Below are 22,883 nucleotides of genomic sequence, written 5' to 3'. Positions count from 1 at the left end.
GCTCCATATTTGTTTTATAGTGTATTGAGTTATAGCTGGATTTTTACAAATATTTAATGCATAGCACTGTGCTAAGCAACATACAAACTTCTTTTTTTTGTTTTGTTTTTTGTTTTTTATTGTAATTAGTAAAAGGGTTACATGATATTTGCCAGATAGAAGGTGCATTAATTCACATACATTGATACCCTTTCACATGTCTTGGTACCCATTTCCCTCCCCCCCCCACACCCCCCACCTGTCTTGGTTTTCCCCCCTTCCCTATCAAATTTCAAATAACCAAATACAAATAAATTTAATATATCAGATAACAAAGTGAGATAATATAACAATATGAGATAACCAAGGGACAGCAAAGAAGATGAGAGACAACATAGTACATTAAGGACAACAATCATTCGTTATATGGCTTTTGTTTCAATATCCTGGCGGTCCTTTCAATTAGCTTCATACTATGCAACATACAAACTTCTAAACAATGAATATGATGTGATTCATGCCTTCAGAAAGTTTTTTGCCTTGCTTGGAAGCAGGGCATACTTAGATCACAGAGAAAGATCACAGAGAACCTTAGAGATAGAAGAAAACCATGAGGCAATTTAACACAATGGTTTCATAATACAGGGAATGGCTGATTCACCCCAGCTACTAATAGAATGAGGTCAGAACACAACCCTCTATATCTTCCAGATAGTTAAATGTGATTTGGTTACATCAAAAACATTCTTTAAGAACATAAACCATCTTTATATATGAGAGCAAAGAAAACATTTCTACCCCCTGTTGATAGGCCATCTCAGTGCATTGTTGATTACTCTGTGACTTTGAGGTAAATTATAATACATAAATAAATATTGGAGTGTATACTAAGCAATTCATATCCTTTACAGTTTCTTCAAGCAAGGACCATGCTAACTGGCTGTGAAATATCTATATATTTTTCTATGTTTTAAAATGATAATATATAGGATTTTCATGAATATTGGAGTAAGTTATTTTTTAATTTTCCAAGAATATTGGAGTAAGTTATTTTTTAATTTAATTTTATTGTCAAGTTTGTGTACAGAAGGGTTGCAGTTACATACTTACGGTGGTGAATACATTTTTTGTCTAACATTGTTAATCCCTCCCTCATTTTCTCCTGCTTTCCCTCCAACCCCCCCATTCTCCCTAGAGGACTGAGTAGAATAGTATGTAAATATGAGTTACAGTGTTGGAAGAGTGAGAGGGTAGAAGGAAATAAAATAGATCATTTAGTTAGCAAAGCTTTTAACTTTGTTTAAGCATGTAATTTGCATTTTGTCCTTCTGAAGCCTCTACAAGATACACATTATCTTTATTGCTAAGGTGACTGAGAAAATGAAGAGAACTCTAACTGAACTTGCTGCCGAATCCTTTGCAGTCAATTTTCTGTAGATCAGACACTAACTTTGAATAACTTTTAGTCTTTCCTTTAAGTACTTCATGTGACTAAGTGAAGGCATCAGAACTCAACATCAGTTTATGTTGTATTCTGGTCATTTATAAACATTTAATATTGAGTATATAATTTGTCATGTTGGTCAACAATAAGATAAAGTATCTCTTCATAATAAGATAGACTTCTGTACAAATTAATTCCCATGACAGACCATAAAGACTTTTTCACCACTGGAATTAAGATATAAAGACCCAGGGCAGAATGTAAACTACAGCTTTCTTGGCATTTTTACATTCATCTAATTAAAGAACCTTCTTATAAATTCATTCCTCCCAAATTTGGCAGACATCAGTTTCAAAGTTTACTTACATTTTCCTTGGCTTTTCAATATACAAGAGTCTTTTTAACCTTTCTAATAAGTAAATGTCAGTTGCTTCCATAAACTAGCCCATTCTAGATCAACATGCCAGTTCTTTATTCAAAATAAAACATGTCATTTAATAATAAAAGAGAAACAGTTGGCCCTTTCACTGGTGAATGGTCTGTGTTTCTATGGATGTGACCATGTGTTCCCCCAGGAAAAGTGGCTGACACTGAGACTAAGGTAGCTGGGAGGCACCTTGAAGAGAGCCAGGCTATAAACATGGAGAACCACCTGCCCACTGGGGTGGTTAATCTTGATGTTTAACGCATTCTAGTGAATATGCCATTCTGATGGCACTGTCTTATCCATCTTACTCTAGGGGGCCCTCCATTGGCATATATGGCTAGTCTGTTTCACCTGTAGACTTATTCTGTGCAGTTATTATTTATTTATTTTTGCCAGTCCTGGGGCTTGAATTCAGGGCCTGAACACTGTCCTTGGGCTTTCTCAAGGCTAGGGCTCTACCACTTCAGCCAGAGCATTACTTCTGGCCTTTTCTGTATATGTGGTACTGAATCATGCACTTCATGCATGCTAGGCAAGCACTTTACCACTAGACCATGCTCCCAACCCTTCTGTACAATTTTGATGAAGTACAGTCTAAATAGATGGTCAGGAAAAGGGGGTGGGGGGAGAGAGAGAATATAATTCAGAAACAAATTTTAGAGTGGCAGAGAAGTCTTAGCAAGGTCAAGATACATTGTTTGCATTTATAGACACATTAAAATATAACCCCTTTATAAAACTAATTGATACCAATAAAATTGTTAAGCTTATTTTTTAATTCTTACACATACATTACATATCTCAGTTGAGCAGGTGATGTCAACAAGCTCTTGATCAGTTTTGTGTTACTAGTTTTGTTTAAATCGTTGTGTAATCTGTTGTTTTCCTGCCCTTAATTTCAGGAAAATTTGCTTATGTGACCTGTAAGAAAGTAGTACAGGTTTCTTATAAAATAAGGAAGTTGAGATAGGTGTTATTCCCTTTCCTTGCCCCTCCCTTCCCCTTCCCCTCTTCCTCTCTTCCCTCCAACACCTCCTTTGCCTCTCTCTTTCTGTCTGTCTCTCTCTTATTTTTTAAGCTGTCCGCTTCAGGCTTAACTTGGGCACTGTGACTGAGCGTTTTTTGCTCAAGGCTAGCACTCTGCCACTTGAGCCATACCTTCACTTTTGATATTTTGGTGGTTAATTGGGGGATAGCCTCTCACAGACTTTTTTTTTTTTTGCCTGGGCTAGTTTTGAGTGCTATTTTCAGATACCTGCCTCCTGAGTAATTAGGATTCTAGGTGAGAGCCACTGATGCCTGTTTTTTGGGTTTTTGTTTTTGCTAGTCCTGGGGCTTGAACTCAGGGCCTAGGTAGGCACTGTCCCTGAACACTTTTTGCTCAAGGCTAGCGCTCTGCTACTTGAACCCCAGTGCCACTTCCAGCTTTTTCTATGTATGTAGTGCCGAGGAATTGAACCCAGGGTGAGCATTCTACCACTTCTACTAGGTCACGCTCCCGCCCCATTCCCTGCCCACTTTGTTGTTGTTGTTGTTGTTGTTTTTTCCACTTTGTTTTTTTGAGACAAATTCTCATTGTAGAGTTCTGACTGGCCTTGAACTTATAATTCTTCTACTGCAGCCTCCTGAGGCAGACATGAAGTTTGTGATCTATAAAGTATCCATTATTTTTACATAATAAACTACTGGCAGTTTCTGGTTTTTACTAATTGGCTGTATGTTTTAGAAATAAGTAATGAGCATTTTGATGACAGTAAGTTTCTATGAACTTGGAAAACTAAATCTTCACCTCCTTTTTTGTTTGGTTGGGTTCTTTTGTTTGTTTGTTTATTCATTTTTCGAATTGTATTTTCCTACAGAGTAGTTTTGGCATCCAAGTTGCAACAGGGGAAATGCTCATTGAATTGGTCATCATTATTTTTGGCTTTTCTTTTTACGAGAGCCTTTTTCATTTTCTAGTGTCAATTAATGGTCTCTCAGATTTTAAGCCCTGCATATTGTTTTTAACTTTTGAGGATTTCCTTTATGATAAGGAATTATAATATTACTTTTGAAAATAATTTTATTTCAGTATGAGATCGAAGGTTTCTCATATTTATTGCGGAGTAAAGAATTTTTCTAGGGACCGGGAGTTTGGCCTAGTGGTAGAGTGCTTGTCCAGCATACAACAAAGACCCAGGTTTGATTCCTTGATATCACATACACAGAAAAGGCCAGAAGTGGTTATGTGGCTCAAGTTGTAGAGCTCTAGCCTTGAGAAAGCCCAAGGATAGTTTTTAGGCCCTGAGTTCAAGCCCCAGGACTGACAAAAAAAAAAAAGAATTTTTCTAGATATTCCATCTATTCCTACCATGGAAGAATTATTGAGAATTATTATATGAGAATTATAATGAGTTACTTTCAAAATAAGGTCCTGCTTCCTAACCTTGGCCTCCCAGAGCACAAAAGATCTCTGTGTTTCTCCAATTGGTTTCCTAAATCACTGTCTTTAATTATTTCACTCCAGTTCATTGTCCTTGCTCCAACTCTTCATCTTGCTCCTCATTCAAGACCTCAGGGCTTTCTGTCTTCCTGGAAAACTCTTACCCCAGATTATTACTCCTTCACTTCATAAACTTTACTCCTTCTCTTCATTTATTTCTCTACCTCATTATCACTGCCATAAAAGTGGCATCTGTTACCCATCTTTACAATACAAGATGACTTATGTATGGACAAGTTATGTTAGGCAGCTTCATATTGCTGTGATAAAATACCTGAGATAAACAACTTAAAAGAAAGGTTTATTTTGGCTCACAGATTCTGAGGATTCAGTCATTTGGACCTGTGATAAGGTCCACCACCATGATGGTGGTGGAAGGGGCATACCTCATGGCCTCTAGTAAATAGAGAAGAGATGAGGGTCGCTATAGGCCTTTCAAGAGTATACCTTCTAATGGTCTTAACTTCTAATGGTATAACTTCTAATGGTCTCTGCCTCCTAAAGATTTTAGTACTTACAAATAGTGCCCCAGTAGACTGGGGACAAAAATTTCAACAAATGAGCCTTTGGGGAACATTTCAGATTAAAACTATATCATGGAAATTAGATTAGATTAGATATTAGTAAGCAGGACCCAGAATTAGGAGCTTTCACATTTTTTCAGATATGAGTTGTTAATGTTCTGACCCTAGAAGAAAGGTCAGAATTGATATCCTCTAAACTCAATTCAATATATTAGCAGAAGGTGGCAAGTAATCTGCCAAAAGTACATTACTTTGTTTTTTGGTCATTGAACCGAACTCATTTCAGATTACTTTGTTTAACTCTGCATATAATCTCATCCATTTTATTGCCTTTTCCTGGGAGACTTGTTCATGAGGAAATGCTTCTGTCATGAGTACAACTCAAATTTCATGTTGATGAAGGACAGTTGGGTCTCCATGGTTACTCTGTGCTCATCTCTATTTAAAATAGGAAAATCTCTCTCTCTGAACTTAAATGGAAAACATCTGCTATCGGCCCTTCTGTTTACCTAACCATTATAACGAATGTCCAGCATCAGGCTTCCCTCAACTGGCAATTCAATTGCCCTTATATTTTTAATGAGATTTAGAAGCTATTTTTTCTCTTTACACTTTTTGGATGGAGAAACTCCAGTTTTTCAGAGTTCTTGTCTGCATTTAGGGCTTCTGTGGGCATGTTTGCTAGTCCCCTTGCTTGTCCCTATTGCCCACTCAAAGCCTGAGCAGTCTTTCAGAGACATTTTCCTTGTGGTCACTCTGGTTTCTGTGTTTTCTGGAATGTATATAAGATCTTCTTCATACGTACTTTTTTTCTTCATCTGTTTGTGCTGAGAACATTTCAGAGCCCATAGAGATATTATTGTGTGGTCAGTCTGGTAAAGAATCTTCCAGTCTTGTAAACTAAAAAGGGAACTTAATGAAAACTTGATTCTGGCCAAATTGTTTTAAGATTTTCTGATAGGCTCCCAATAATCTGTGTAAGGTCTGCAAGAACACTGTGTAATCACATAGAAAAGCAGAGTGCATCTCTAATGGAGTCCACTATGTTAAGGAGTAGCTTAGATGCTAATGTAAAGCCTAACATGCTAAAAGAGCTACCTGAAAACTACATGAGTTAAAGTACAGAGTGATAGAAGCACAGCTCAAATAAATGGCAAGGTGCTTGTGGCTAATGATTAGTCTTTTAGCTACTCTAAGAATGTGAGAATAACACATGTTGCACTGTTAAGAAAGTTTCATCCAAGTCAGTTCTTCTGTTTCACATGAGGTGTCGTTGAAAGCTGAATCAGCTCTGGTAAGCCACCCAGCACCACCCAGCAGTAAGACCACCATAGGCATGAGCAAACTGTACTAATGGCTCCCCCAAACCAGATTCTTCCTCTGATTTATAATGTCAGTAAATTATTGGTGCTTTTCTTTATATTCTTTTAATAGATTCACTTTGCAACTCTATATTCAATTCAGTGTTTGAAAAAAATAGGAAGTGCCAAAGAAGCAGCAGGGAATTCCTTACCAGGAACAAAACCCACTGCTGTAATAGAGCCTCTATTGCTTTCCAGACTCCTTTGGTTCAGAACTTATTGAGTGGTGTTGGCAAAGCTCCTTTTGGCTGCCCCACATACCTTCCAAAAGCCTTTGTAAAGGAAATATATGGCCAGTTCCTTCTATATTGAGTCCTATAATTTTTAGGAGAGAAAATTCATCTCTTACATTTTTTCCCAGAGTAGTTATAATTCTTATTTCTGCTTCATCTAAGCTCTTTCCTAAATGATTGTTCCTCTTCAATATTTATCCCCAGCCCATATATTTCTTTTTATTTATTTATTTTATTGTTGGGGTAATGTATAGAAGGGTTACAGTTACATTTGCCAGGTAGTGGCTACGTTACTTCCCCCAGCCTATATTTTTTACACACTTGTGGGGAGAGCAGATACATCTCCATGGCACTTAGCATGTTATTCTCCCCATTGTTTTATAAGTAAGACCATTCTACCATTGCAGGTCCTAAACTTTTCTTCCTATCATAATCTGTGTTTTCCTAGGGAAAAATCATGGCCAGCTTTTACATTCTCTGCTTTGTAAGAAGGCATCTCACTGTAGCTTCGACTACCTACTTCTATGATGTTTCCCCCCTGAAATTACATTGTCTCCCTACCTTCATTCAACTGACCTTCTGTTATAGGTAAAGAGAATCAGTCATACTCTCTTTATTGCATTCGCTTGTTATATGTTCAATTTGGTATGAATTTGTTACAAACTTTTCTAGAAAGAATTTGGTGGGGGTGGTAGTCATGGAGCTTGAACTCAGGGCCTGGGTAGTATCCCAGAGCTCTTTTGCTTAAGGCTAGAACTATACCATTTTGAGCCACAGTGCCACTTCCATGGGTTTTGTTGTTGTTGTCCTTTTCTGGTAGTTAATTGGAGATAAGAGTCTCATTTTTCCTTCCCAGACTGGCTTTGAACTGTGATCCTAACTGAATAGCTAGGATTATGGGCATGAACCACCAATGCCACACTAGAAAGATATTTTTAAATGTATTTGGTTATTTGTTTAGGTGGTGCTGGAATTTCAGCTCAGGGCCTCACACTTGCCAGTCCAGGCACTGCATTTCCAGCCCAGACTATTTTTATTTTGTTTTATTTATTTTGCCATGAAGCTTGGGCCTGGGCACTATCCCTGAGCTTCTTTTTACTCAAGGTTAGTGCTCTTCCTCTCGAGCCACAGCTTACTTCTGGCTTGTTCTGACATTAATTGGAGATCAGAGTTTCATGGGGACTATCCTGCCTAGGCTGGTTTTGAACCACAGTCCTCAGATCTCACTCTTCTGAGTAGTTAGGATTACAGGTGTTAGCCACTAGTGTCTGGCTAGATTATTTTTTACTCCATGTTACTCATAAGACTATTCTGATCTCCTGTACATACTCAAAAATATCCAGTCAGAGATATGCATATGAGCGTCTTTTCAAATAGGTACACATAGATGTTGCTATTGACTGAATGTTTGTGCCTTCTTGAGAGGTCTCATAGCTTGCTTTTATGGAAGACTATCCAAGCTCTAGAATCAAACTTGAATTCAAATTTGGTCTTGCTACTTCATTAGCTGTGTGTTTTGAGACAATTTATAAAACTCTTTGATACTTAATATTTCTTATGCATAGTATGGGTGAGATACTAGACACTTCAGAACCTGTTTTTGTTGTTGTTGTTGTTGTTTTGTTTTGTTTTGTTTTTTGCGAGTCCTGGGCCTTGAACTCAAGGCCTGGGCACTGTCCTTGGGCTTTCTCAAGACTAGAGCTCTATCACTTGAGCCACAGCACCATTTCTGGCTTTTTTTCTTTATATATGGTACCAAGGAATTGAACCCAGGTCTTTGTGCCTGCTAGGCAAGCACTCCACCACTAGGCTAAACTCCTGGCCCCAGAACCTGTTTTAATAATTAAATAAAACAGTATATGCCAGTTCACCTTTTCTATAACTTTTCTCATTACTGTAAACTACTTTGTTCCTTTCTTATAAAAATAAAACATTTTACTATGGTTGTATGGTTTAATTGTGTTATTTTCTGAACAGTCAAAGCCACAGAAGTATGTATGTCTGGTCTTTAAGTAGGAAGCAATATAAAAGTAAAAGCAATGTAGGAAATATAGTAAATTCTTCATAATCCCTTAATAATCCCTATTTCTCTAGATCTTTTTCAAGTAGCCTGTGCCTGGAAAATTCTACTTAAGGAAATGCTGTAGTAGATTTTTGTCACTGTGTTACCAAAAGGAATAGGATTCCTCTGTGGACTTAAGAGGCATGGTGTACTTTTTAAGAGTGTCCTTTTACATTGGACTTACAACAGGCAAACCTAACAATGAGAGATTCCCACATCAAGTGGGATATGCTGTAGTTCGTTGGACATATGTCAAAAATATTTTTCTATACTTTTACTGCTAGATATGAGCAAAACTGGCAAACTCTTAGGTCCTGAGGAAATAAAATCAGGTTATATAACATTGAAAGATTGAATATTCTGTTTCTTGTTGTTTCCATCTCCCACCAAATCTGTCTTTCACATTACTACTAGAATGACCTATTTTAATAAAATAGATCATTTCTAGTCACTGCCTTAAGACTCTTCAGTGGCTTCCCACTGCCCCTAGGATATATTCTAAGCTCTGTGAACTGCCCTTTCTCACCTCTCTAGCCTCACTTTCCTACTTTACACCTGATACTGTTCTTAAGCAACACCTATATTGCACATTGCCTCATGCATTATGCACTTACTAATCATTGTGCCTCTAGATTTTCCCCCACTCAGCCTTGGTTGAAGTGTCCTTAGGTTTAGGGTTCAAGTAACTTTATTCAGAAAGCCTTTCTTGTTACCTCTCTACCACCCTGCCCCTAGCCAGGATAGGTACCTCAACTCTCACTACACCATCCCCACCTCACACATTTATGCCCTGTTATATGAGTTTACATAGCTGCCATTTTTACAAGATGGCAAATGCTTTGGTGAGGGGCCAGGGCTTACTCATCTCTATTTCTCCAGCTCCCAGCTCACTGCCCAACACATAACAGCTGCTAAGAAAATGTTTGAATGTTTATGTAATTGAATCATATTGATCATAGGAACCAACTCCCATTGGGAGAACATCAGTCGTAGCTTAGGGATCGAAAAAAGTCCTTGTTTATAATACCCTGTTCATGGCATCTGCTGTTAAGGTTACATAATGCCTATGAGTGCAAAAAAGCATAGGTGATGACTGCACTTCATAGTTGTTGGGTGTTTGTAATGCTCAGCTGCAGTCTGAGGTAGCTTTATGTGTTTAGAGGTCTTTTCACTTGATGAACTAATAGTGTGAAGGTAATAAGTTAGTTTGTCAGTGGAAGAAGTTAGGTGCGCTCTCTGCTTTATAGCCTGAATTTTCTAAGTCGTAAGCCAACCTAGTTTCCAGCCTTGACCTTGGCTTCTGCAGAGACTAATGTTAACCCAAATAAACCATGTGGTGGTCCCAGTTACTTAACAGGAAGGCCTCAAGGTTTTCATTCAAGAATCTCAGAAAGAAGAAATGTCAAGGATTCCAGTAAGAAGTAGTAAGTAACAGGAAAGTGGTTGGAAGAACTTGTCTTAAAAATGAGAGCTAGAAGGCTGGGAGTTTGGCCTAGTGATAGAGTGCTTGCCTAGCATACACGAAGACCCAAGTTCAATTCCTTGGTCCCAAATACATAGAAAAAAGCCAGAAGTAATGCTGTGCCTCAAGTGTTAGAGCTCTGGCCTTGTGCTCATGCCCTGAGCCCAAGCCCAGGACTGGCCAAAAAAGAGAGAGAGAGAGAGAGAGAGAGAGAGAGAGAGAGAGAGAGAGAGAGAGAGAGAGAGAGAGAGAGAGAGAGAGAGAGAGAGAGAGAGCGAGAGAGAGACAGAGACAGAGAGAGACAGAGAGAGACAGAGAGAGAGAGAGAGAGCTAGAAAACTTGCTAAATTTCCAGTGCTTTCTTAAGACTAAAGGCTTTAAAAAAGAATTTGAGTCCTTTGCCAGATTTTCTCCTCTGAAACTGCCTAGTATGTGATGGAGGTCTGCTGCTATAACAAATGTTTCCTGATGTTTCTCCTCTTCTACTTCCTTTTACTAATCCATAGAATGCACGCTCTGGATCATGTTTTCAGGACAAACATATTCCAATTTTTTTCCAATATAGTAACCTTCTCTGGATGTTTTCACTGTCTCCTATCATCTTTCTTAGTCACAGTTGCATTAACAGTAGAAAAATTCTGTAGTTATTTCCTCTCATACAGTGGGGTTACAAGTATTAAATAATTAATTCTTATACTACCAGAGCAGGGAAACAGCAGTCGCTGTGACTTTCACCCATTAGATAGAAAAAATAAAATGAATATGGATTGTGAATCTGTTTCTTTTTCAGAAGGCCATGAAGCAGGGCCAAGGATGCAGCTCAGTGACAGAGTACTTGCCTAGCATGGGCAAGGCTCTGGGTTGATGCCTTGTACTGCAAAGAACACACACACACACACACACACACACACACACACACACACACACACACACACACACACAGAGCAGTGGAAAGAGATACAGGATTGGTGATTCTAAGGGCTCCTCCCTGTGCTCCACAATGAAATGACACATAGCACATTAATTAAGCTTAACTCTTGCCAAATCCCCCTAAAAATGTAGTTATAACCAAATTGAAAGAGATGATTTTCACACCCATGGCTGATTTTAAAGTCTGACATCTCTGCTGTGCCACACCAGATCCAAGCAATAGCAGCCCTCACATGTTACATCATTTGACATCCTGAAAACTCTCCACAAATATCACCACACCTAATCCTTAAGAACTTTGGGAATGTGAGTGGGTTTTATATCCTTTGAAATAAACAACAATCCACTAATCCAAAAGAGGTTACGAAACAGGTCAGTTCATCATGCTCTTCCTCAGACTCAGATTGCTTTGCATCTCTCTAGAACAAAGGCTGGAATCAGTGTGACCTTTAAAGAGCTTAGTCCCCTGGTACCTCTCTGGCCTCATCTCCTTATACTCTTCTCGTAGGCATTCTGCTCAGCACACTGGCCACCTCACTGTGCTTCAGGTACTCTGTACATGCCTGCCTCGGAGCCTCCATCCTGGCTACTTCTTCTGCATGTAATGCCCTTTCCCCAGATAACTCTCTCAATTCTATCAGGGTTTTTTTGTTGTTGTTGTTGTTGTTGTTTTTTGCTGGTCCTAGGACTTGAACTCAGGGCCTGGGCTCTGTCCCTGAGCCTCTTTATGCTCAAGGTTAGCTCTCTACCACTTAAGCATTAATGCTACTTCTGGCTTTTTCTCAGTTGTTCATTGGAAATATGAGTCTCATGAACTTTCCTGCCCAGGCTGGCTTCAAACTTTGATCTTCAGATCTGTCTCCTACCTAGGACTATAGAAGTGAGTTATCCGGGCCCAGCTTCTATCACGTTTTAACAATGACAACTCAACACACACACACACACACACACACACGCACACACACACACACACACACACAAATTCTTACTGTTCAGTGCTTCCAGATCAGTCTAAATTTCTAGTCTAATCCATAACATTTCATAACTGCTTTCCATGTCTTCATTTTATTATTAGTTCTCATTTTCAAACATATATATTTACTTACTTATTTGCTTCTTGTCAATTCTCTCTTCCCTATTAGAATGTAAATACTGGGAGAAAGTGGTTATCTGTTTTGTCCCCTTCCTAACTCAAACACCTTAAACTAGGCTTGGCACATGTTGTGACTCAGTAAATATATGGCAAATGAATAGTCTAGAAAATGGGAGATCAAAAAAGACTAAGTACTTTTCCTCACAATGATGTGGCCTGGAAATGTCAGGGCCAAAAGTGACTGATCTTCAGCCCACATTCCAAGCTGCTTCAGTGGAGCCTCACTAGGCTCAAATACAGGGCAAGTTTGAAGTAATTTTATAAATAAAATGCAGTTCATTGTGAATACTTTTTATGTACTTTGTATTTTTAAAACAATTGTTTAATCAGTTACTGTATCATAGAGGATGTAGACCAGCCTATCTTTTGAACTGTCTCCAAGAAGTAAGAATTATGAAAACAAATTACAGAACTTGAAGTAAACCAAGGTATCTCTGGCCTAAAATGAAAGGTCTAAAATGAAAGACTATGTCATTTCAAAATCCTGCAAAGCTCTAATTCATGTCACAAAAATGGACAAAATGGCCATTTTCTTTGATATTTGTTTAATTCTGTCAATGTAAGGAATACAGTTTTTTTCTGGTAATGAACCCATGCATGGATATTTCTGTAATTTCCCTTTCCCAGAGATTATCATATATTTAATTCTTTCCCCTATAGTTGTACAATTATAGGCATTCATCTCACTGTATTATATAGCAGTTCACCCTATCTGTGCTACAGGGAAGCTCTAACTTCTGCATTGTCCTACTTATGCCATGGCCAGGAAAACCAGAAGGCACGGCCACTCCAGGCCAGGAAACAAAGTCAGCAACAGTAGCATTTGGGTCAGAAAGAGATGCTGCTCTCTGAATTAAGAACACAAACTAACAAATGAGGCCATTGGCTGTCCATCTCTGCAGGTTTTAGCAGTGAGGTTAAATGCAATGTTTGGTATTGAAACTGGAGTTTTAGACCCTAAGCCCAATGCTGCGGGAGTTCTATGTGACAGGGCCATGGTGATGGGCAGAAGGAGTCAGCGGGGGAAGAGAGCATTTCTGCCTATCTTTAGCCATCTTCTTAGGTACAGACATGAGTTCTACATTTACATAGAGAGAGGCAATAGTCAAGAGAAGAAAGGTATACATCAACAGTCACTGTCACAGGCACATCCATTGTCTGAGGATTGGTCAGGTAGGACCCTGTTACACAATAGGAGTCATTCAAGCCTGCTGATGATCTAGACTCCTGTCAGTTTTTACTGGGTTCCAAGGGAACCCTGTTAAGGGATTGCATAGCTCAGGGCAAAAGATGATACACAGATAGACAAAACAAAGGCAGGGCCAGGCGTTGGTGGCTCACACCTGTAATCCTAGCTACTCAGAAGGCTGAGGATCTGAGGATCACAGTTCAAAGCCAGCCCAGGCACAGAAATCCACAAGACTCTGATCTCTAATTAAACACAAGAAAACCAGAAGTGACTCTGGCTCAAGTGGTAAAGCACTAGCCTTGAGCTGAAGAGGTTAGGGACTGCACCCAGGCCCAGAGTTCAAGTCCCACTACCAACAACAACAAAAAAAAGGCAGGGATGCTTTCTGCTTTTAATTTGTAGGCCTATGTAGGGAGTTGGCATTTCTCAATAAAGACAAATTTATGATAAACACCTGTTATAGCATTGTATCTCAGTCTGGATCATTTCTTTGGCAAAAATTCTCTCTCTAGAGAATAAACTACAGTTATTAGGAGGTGATGTATGTGTTTGTAGGAATAAGAGGCAATTTCTCAAGATCCTTTCTGAAAATTAGTTTTTAAATGCACAACTTGAATAAAGTTTGTAATTTATTCCCTATTACACTATTGCACAGTAGCTCCTAACAGTGAACTTTAAAACATGAGACCTTTAAGTTAATTACTCATTTAATCAACAATTTAAACCCAAACTATTATTTTGCAAGTAAAACAGAACAGCATTGCCCTTCTCTTACTCCACCTGCATTTTCTTCAGAAGCATTAATCTTTTGAGTACCTTTATATTACAGTGCACATGTATTAAAGGCAGCTCTGAATTTGTTTGGACAGAAGTTTCCTTAATTTACTATAACCATTACTCTTGTCACTATACACAGTAATGTGTTTAGACTTCACTAATAAGCCTTGCCATTTCTAAAACTCCATCCCAGCCTTCTGTTCTTTTTCTTGAATGAATGGGAAATGTAGTCATCATCCTCCTCAACAAATGAGGATCATAAAAACAAGTTTACTCTCTAATTTCTATTAGATATAGACATCCTGTTGTTTTCTGCAGTTTTTCATATCCCAACTTGTATTTTGTCCATCAATAGGTTGTAAGTGGTATGAAGATAGAGTTGTGTTTGTTTGTTTCTTTACTTATTTATTGGTCTGTTGTGGGGCTTGGACTCTGGGCCTCGGTGTTGTCCCTGAGCTCTTCATCTCAAGGATACTTCCCTACCCCTTGAGCCACAGCACCACTTCCTATTTTCTGGTGGTTAATTGGAGATAAGAGTCTGACAGTCTTTAGTGCCTGGGCTGGCTTTGAACCTCAATTCTCAGATCTCAGCCTCCCGAGTAGCTAGGATTACAGGCCTGAGTCAGCTCAGAGTTGTGTTTTATAAGCATTTGAAGCAGATTACTATTCATATGAATGGTCACCAGTAATTGGGAATTTGGTTAGTTGCCTCAGCTCTCATTCCACCTTGGAGCATTTACTTGTCTGCCAGCTGCCTTTATGAGCACATTTCTTGTGTCTATTCCCTCAGTATTTACACAAAGCCCCTGATTCCACTCCTACAGAATTGTTAATTAACAAACAGGAATAAACATGAGGAGGAACTTCTGGAGAAATCCAGATCCTAACTTTCCTAGAGACAACTGTGGACATTCCTATGAATTAACTGTGGAGCTTCTAGAAAGGTAGAGTTTTGCTATATTGGTGACACCTATTGGCAGCTGTTCCATGAGAAAGTATAAGAAACATTTTAGAGTTCTGAAAGTCAAAACTATATCTTTATATGTTTCTGTATATTTCAGCACGGTGCCAGTGGCTCATGCCTGTAATCCTAACTACTCAGGCTGCTGAGATCTGAGAATCTCAGTTCAAAGCCATCCCAGGCACCAAAGTCCATAAGACTCTTATCTCCAATTAACTACCAGAAAACTGGAAGTGGTGCTGTGGCTCAAGTGGTAGAGCGCTAGCCTTGAGCTGAAAAGCTCAGGGACAATGCCCAGGTCAAGTACAAGCCCAATGACTGACATATATATACACACATATACATATACATATATATGTGTGTGTATATACACATGTATATACATATATATATGTGGGTGGTATATATGTGTGGGTGCATAGGTATGTGGTTGTATTTTATATTTTTTGTTTGTATTTTATATGTATATGTTTTTCTTTATGGTTTGAGCCCCATAGTTACAACCAGGAATATCTGGGAATCTGGTCTCCATCCTGTTCTCAGATGGACTGTGTGTACCGCATACATTCCACAAGGGTTTTGCGGGGAGGGGGGGATGGAACAAGCCTAATTTATGATTTTCAGCAACATCTTAATTGTACTAGTTGGAAACTCCTACTAGCTTAACCAGTCTTTCTTATTTGAAAAATATGGTGATCCTTTTCTTAGTTCTTTGTTATTTTTTTAAAGATGAGTTTCTAGTACTTGCAAAAGGGAAAGTTCTTTCTTCAGTCTTTTTAAAAATAAATATTTTTGATTACTTCGTGTACAAGAATGAAGTGAATACTGAAATATCCAAAATGAGCTTCAGTTACTTATAGGACTATCTAAATAAAACAACTGTAGCTATTTTCTTCCATGGCCATCTCAGGCTCTCTGCATCTATTGGCCTCACCTCTTGTTAGTGAGACCTGCTGCAACAGCGCAACAAGTTACCACTGTACTTAATATTCTCAATGTTTCCTTATTTCTTTTGTCTTCATCCCTTCACTTTTGTAAGAATTAAGCCTAGTAATGTCAGAGGTTTTTCTTTTTCCTCCTGTTTTGTTCACTCCTATTTCCTCAGTGCTTAATGTATGGTAGAAATTCAAGAAATGTTTGCTGAATTAACGGATGTATAATGTTCACCTTGTTTCTATTGCACTGGAAGACACAGTGAGGATGTTAGGTGTCACTTATAGGCACTATTACAGTAAGGCCAACAGCATGAGTCGAGACTGTCCTCATGATAACCACGAGTGTTTCAAGTGATTTCTATAGTCATACTGCTACCTCCTACTTTGCCAGTCCTAGCCAAGTCTTGACTGATCATGTGGTACCTTTGTGCTTCATTTACAGTCCCTCTATAAAATGGGAATAATACTACTAGCAATAATAATGATACTTGAGTCCTTAAGGATGTTAAGAAAATTAGATGATCAATATTTAGCACATAGAAGCACCAAATGCTTATTAAGCAAGATCTGTTCAGTAGTTAAATTTGTAGGAATTTAATCCATATTTAGAAACCCATATAAAAATACTCTACACTTAAATGTAAAATAATTAAGTTTAGACAAATAGAGTAATAGTTTTTTTTTTAATCTACATGACTATTGTTAGAGATGCAGAACAGTTGTTATGGAACTGGTACTATATTGCAGAATAATCCTTCTATCATCATGGCTAATTGTGTGCCTGAGGCCAGTGGTTTCTATCTGTACTATTCTAAGTTCACACACTTGTTTTGTGACATCTTTACAGATCTAACAGGACAAGCTCTGTCTTATCTGAATCCCCATTGTTCAGTGGCCATAGTACCCTTTTCAGTATTTGACAGATTTGAGTTTGTTTCACTGTTGAATATGGGATATCTTTCTTCCACTGTTTCCCTGACCTGAATATTCCCCATACTAAATCTTCCCCAGCCTCATCAGGGAAACTTTCATTTCTTTCAGCAAAGTTCATATATGGTCATTGGTAGAAGCTTTTTACCTCTGCATGCATTCTTGTGTCTCCAGATTTTTCAGGCTGGAAGCACTGTTTCCATATGCAGTATGACAAGTACTTACTTCCAGCTGATGAGTAAGAGGTTCTATTTTTATTCTCTTTACCCCTTCATTTTCATCCTACCCAGTTTTTGCCAGACATTCCTTAAGGAAGCTAAGCCCCTTTTCTGTGACTTTAACACTGTTCAAGTAAATAGAACAATTATGTATTCATTATAAGGTGAAATATGAATTGTGGAGTTCTCATGGAAAATTTCTTAGAATTGAGATTTGAAATGGGCCTTAAATGATGAATAGAATTGGACTGGATAGAGCATATGGGTAGAAAAGAACAGAAAAGTAGTTTTGTTTTTTCTTTCCACAAGCTAGCAATGCTTGACATGTTGAAATGGGCAGAATCAGGACTCGGGTTGAAAATTGAAGATTGGAAGAGCAGAGTTAGCTTATTGATGTTCTTGGATGCCACAGTAGAGATGTTACATTTACCTACTTCATGAGTGATTGTATTCCTGTCACCCTTATTTTTCTGCTTACTTGAGTTGAAGGTATCTGTTGATGCCCATGAATGGGAGCATTTTCTCAACCTTCATGTCCCTATATGTGCATTCAGATATAGATACCAATAGCCTGGCCTGTCACCAGCCAACTGGCATAAGACAACTGACCTTGTTAAGACTGGTGTCTAACTCTGATTATATGTGCATATTTAGTTCTGTTTATGGTCTAGGTTCTGGTTTTTATGTTAGTTATCCCTCAACTAACAGTCAGTTGGTAGACTGTGCTTAATTCAGTTATTGTGTTCAAGCTGGTCATAATTCCACATTGCCTAGACATTTTCTACCTTTAATAACCATATACTTTTTCTGGCTTCCCCAACACTTCTGCATTCAGAAACACATTTATTTCGTTGCATGTGTTTAAGGCCATTATTCTCTGATTAATATTGAGGTTAAAGAGTCCACAGTTAACTATACCCTTTTTTCTGGCTCAGAATACTGTTTCAACTTATTCTGTCCACTTCAGAAGGCTTCTGAAGAGATAGACTTTTATCAGTCTTTTCAGGTAACTTGACTCTTAGTTTCTTTTGTCATGAAACCTTAAATTAATGTGAAGACCATGTCCTCAAGCCCCCATAATCATGCCTGAGTTCCTTTCATGAGCTCTTTCCCTCCTGATCCTTTTAAGTCACCAGAGTCTTCAGATTCTAAGTCCCTCATTGGAATCCACTGTAATGTTTTAAATTTACACTGAAGAGCAAATTATGACAACAATAGAGGAGTCCTTTCAAAGGATGGTCACCCACTGAAACTCAGAGCCTTCAAGTAAAGGATAACTGGGTCTCATTTGCTACTAGGAAGCATTTTAAAGCCTTTCTGTTTCAGGATGCCCCTCAGCCCAGAGCCAATGGGATTTAACAAAGATCAGGAGTTACCATGAGCCATATTGCAGTTTGTCTTTCTTTCCACAGTAATTCAGACTTGATTGACTGTGGTGAGACTACCTCACTAACAATCCAAAAGCATTGATAAGGTTACGTCCCCAGTGTATTCCCTAACATTTGCTGTGGTCACTTTAACTAGCCTTTAGGGGTACTTGGTCACTAAACATTAAAAGTGTTCCTGTTGGAGGATGAACATCTGAGGATGTGACAGACCACTTGGCTAGCATGTGTGAGGCCCAGGGTTCCATCCCAAACACAGGTAAAGTATCCAGCTTGTCTCTCAGAAGGAGTTTCCTAAATTCAGCCTCAAGCATTCACTTATTTCTAGACTTTTCTTCTAGAAAGCCTGACAGTTTTCTTGGTCCAGAATGTATCACCTTCAGAAAAAGGGAATAAAACCACTTGGAGTAACGCTACCCTGAGTCTCTTGGTTTGACATAAGTGATGGCACTGCTATTCACCATGGCTGGGAATGCCTCCCACATTTGGAATCATATTGCAGGTTTTTCTTCCAAGTGCCTGAGCTTATATTTCCAAAATTTCCATTTCTTCTTGATATTTAGGATATTAAAGATCTATAGTTACCAGTTTCAACCATACTGGGCTCCTGGCCTTTAACCATTTCTGCAGGTGGTTTGGGCTATATTGGAGGACCTAGTCTTGATCTTAAACTGTCATCTGGATTCTGACTTAATCCAGGAAAGCAGTAAAAATTACTAATGTGTATTCCATGTCTCTGACATGTGTTTTCCATTATTTGGTCTTCCAGGTTGCAGTGGGTGCCTAAGTATGTGTGTGTACATGCACATGCCACGTCTGCACGTGTGCACGCACTCATACACACACACACACACACACACACACACACACACACGCACACGCACAAAGGTAACTATGGTTCCAAAAGGAACCTTGAAATCTGAACTTGGTTCTGTGTCTGAATAAAATGACTCCAAATACATTAGCAGGATGTCTTTCATCCCCTAAATTTTGGGAAAATACTTTGATAGAAATGTTAGCTAACTTGTAGGTATGGAAATTTAATTCTCTAAAGATCAGCAAGTGATTTGATAGCCATTTCTAAAGGCATGACTTGTAAAAGTTGGGACTGACTTACCATAACAATGGTCTTAAAAGAACAGGCTGAGTGAGTTAATACTCAGCAGCAGCCAGCTGTTCTTCATCTCTGGTAAGGCTAGGAAACAAGAAAATTACTCAACTGTAATTGGAGAGATTTATAATAGTTTAATAGGAGCTTTATCATCATTAGATACTATTTAAACACTGGAACAGATAACCAGTCAGTAGTAGTAAAGGAATGATGTTTTCCATTGGATTTAAAACAGAATGCACTCTCTACTCAGCATACTTAAAATGGGGTCGACTTTTAGATCTGCTTAGTAATGTTTAACTTTTTGGTCCTATTGAAAATCTGATGGACTTTGTTTCCAAAACCATACACACAAAACTTGATACAATTTCAGTGACCTTAAAATCTCCCTGAAGTCTGTGAACTTGCCCCTAATTCAAGACATCCCCAATTAGATGATGTCCAGAAGTGTTTCCTAGCGTCCTTAGTGATAGGCTTTATGGCTTACGTTCCCCAAACATAGCAGTGGAATCTGAAGATCAAATGTCAAACGTTGGGTGTCATCCTCCAGATTTTATAATACTTGATGTGCACAGTGTCAAAGGAAACAGAAAGGATAATGGAATTTTACTTTTAAATTCAGTTCTTTGTCATGGAGAAGCCAAATAATTTTACAAAGCTCTGGTTGCCTTTGTATGAGCTTCACAGAAAGGCAGTAGTACAAGACTAAGCTGTCCCAAGCCCCTGCTTCATGTTCACAGAGGAAATAGGAGAATTGAATGCCACGTTAATTACCAAGTTCCAAGTTCACACAGCTTCTAACTCTACTGCTGTGATTGTTCAGCTGGGATTGACGAATGCTATGTTTATAATTCTCTCATCAGCTTAATGCCCACATTTCACTGGCTGCAGGTTGGAACAGGACCACCCAAGATTACAAGTTAGGGAGTCATTTGGCTCTGTCCCTAAAACATAAAGAGCTTTCATTCACTTGGGAAGTAAGAAGGGAATGTACTATCTGTGTGTTTTAAACTCATGATAATGAAGTAAACCCATATGTTAAGCATGACTCTACATAGTTTTCCCCATTCCCCCTACAAATACTCCCTAGTGTCCTGTATACAGCACTCAGTCCCATCTCATATTGGAAATCTGATGTCTCTATACATGGAATTAGGAACTCAGGAATATAGATTGTCCCAATATAACAGTGTTTTGATAATGATTTGCCCCAATATGAAGTGTTATGAAAGCATAATTATCAGATGACTGTGGCTTCTTTTCAGTCTCTGTCTTTTGTTTGTAAGGCAAGACTTTAAATTCATGAATCTAGAAGTAGTACTGACAAATAGGGACTAAGCAGTCTTGGCCCCATTCAAGGCTTGACTCCTTTAACAATTGTTTCCATTGTTGAAGGGAAGAAGGAGGGCTTAAGTATTCTTACCTCTGTTCTACACGAAAATCTGTTGTAATTGCTCTAATCATGGTTAGTCACTTCGTGGAAATCATACGACAGGTACAATGTCTGTGGACAGGTACACTCTATGCTGTTAACTCCTGAGCTAACAAAGGCTCTTTGAGAACTAGAATTGCAGAGATGGCAGACCATCTTGGTAGGACACAGCTGTAGCTCTGCTGATAGACCAGTGAAGTTACTATGCACCTTTGAAAGCATATTCACAGTTCACACCCCTAAAGCACACCCATGCCTTTGGAGTGAAGGTCGCAGCAGAGATGTACATTCTGTTGAATTCTAAGCCCTGTGTCTGTTCCTCTCTGCAGAGAATGTGATCAATGGGCAGGACTATGAAGTGATGATGCAGATCGACTGCCAGGTGATGGACACCAGGATCCTTCACATCAAAAGCTCCTCGGTTCCCCCTTACCTCCGAGATCAACAGAGAAATCAAACCAACACCTTCTTTGGTTCCCCTCCCGCAGCCACAGAGGCAACCCAGGTTGTCAGCACCATCCCTGAGTCGTTACAGTAGCGTTCTGCAGCTGTGTGGCAAGCTAAGAATGCAACCCTGTCAGCCAAGAGCAGGAGAGAAATGCCGCTTTCTGCTGCCTTGGTGGCAAGCAGAGATTTTCCTCTTACTGCAATTGAAAGAGAAGAGAGAAAGGGAACAAGAAGCTGTGTTTTTCACCATCTACCCATCTACTTGGAAAGTGCTGGCCTTCATGTACACGAGAACATTGCTCCAGAGGCAAATGTAGCCCGCATCTTCCAGTGTTACTGGGAGTAGATTGCTTCCTGTACCTTTGTCAGTTTTTTGGCTCTACTTGTTTTGTGTTTAAATAGTCATCTTCTTTCAAATTAGATTCACTTCCCTTTTCTGCCATCTCACTTATTGATACAGTAAAGTGGTTTTTATTTAACATTGTAGCACAGATGTTCAGGTGGTTTCCATTGGTTTGGCTTTTTTACTCCTTTAAATCAGCCCATTCTGGATACTGTGCTTGAGAAGATAAATTTCAAAACCAGAATGGCCATACCCACACACTAAGAGGCAGAAACAATTTAAAGCTTTGGTAAAGAGAATATACCCAGTTGATAAGTTTTATTTTACTTTTGATTTGTGGTTCACCCATGAGTCAAAATCTATCAGCAGATAGACACAGTTGAGAGAATGGAAGAGAAGAGAAGGGTCAGTGGTCGAGCCCCCAAACAAGCAGTAGCTCCATTAATACATGTGTGCAATTACAATTTAAGATTAACGCCACAGCTGTTGTATATTTTAGGGCTTCAGGCTACAGTGTTAACTTGTAGACTGTGTCTTCTCTTTATTCACGAGATGCAAGTCCTCCAGAACCACAGACAAATCCTTCCTCTTCATTATGAATTTCCACCCCAGTACATATTTCTATTAATTTGGTACCAAATTGAGCTAAGGAACATGGAAGTAGCTTTAGATTGAAGCAAGTCAAACGGTGCTTCTCTTAAGCATTGGCAGGTGAGATGATGCACATGGACAGACAGGGGAGTGCATCTCACAATATTGCAGCTATTTTCAATTTCTCCAGTGAAAAGATGTGAATTCTTTCTTCCTATGGGTAAAAAAACAAGCTGTGTTCACTTAAATTTTACTCTACTTTTTTATTCCTGTAGGCAGCTAAGTCATGTTTCATTTGGTAAATTTAAAGGAATGGGCCTCAGGAGTGATGTCCTCTCTAATATTTTTCCTTCACTTTCTAAAGCAAATCATCTTCTTCTCCTTCTTGAAACTTCAGTTTCGTGGTGGAATTTGTTTTGCAAATACTGCTTTTTATCCAATTGCCTTGACTTTGTCAAATTTCTTTCCTTTGTGTCCCATACTATATTAATCAGTTCTCCTTCCTCT

The 22,883-nt window shown here is 38.8% G+C and overlaps 1 protein-coding gene across 1 annotated transcript in view; it reads left to right on the top strand.

The window, feature by feature from the left end:
• Atf6 (activating transcription factor 6) overlaps nt 1-21,921 on the top strand; it is a 143,312-nt gene extending 121,391 nt beyond the window's left edge. Inside the window, exon 16 of the mRNA XM_090340601.1 lies at nt 21,325-21,921. Within this exon, the coding sequence (XP_090196727.1) occupies nt 21,325-21,533 (209 nt within the window). The 3' untranslated portion in view covers nt 21,534-21,921. The remainder of the gene's footprint in view (nt 1-21,324) is intronic.
• Nucleotides 21,922-22,883: the final 962 nt, after the last annotated feature.

This window comes from Megascapheus bottae, chromosome 10, assembly GCF_031878675.1.
Source record: "Megascapheus bottae isolate mThoBot1 chromosome 10, mThoBot2.hap1, whole genome shotgun sequence".
Taxonomy (NCBI): Eukaryota; Metazoa; Chordata; class Mammalia; order Rodentia; family Geomyidae; genus Megascapheus; species Megascapheus bottae.
The sequence above is the reverse complement of the archived record's forward strand: the minus strand, read 5'-3'. Positions and strand labels throughout refer to the sequence as shown.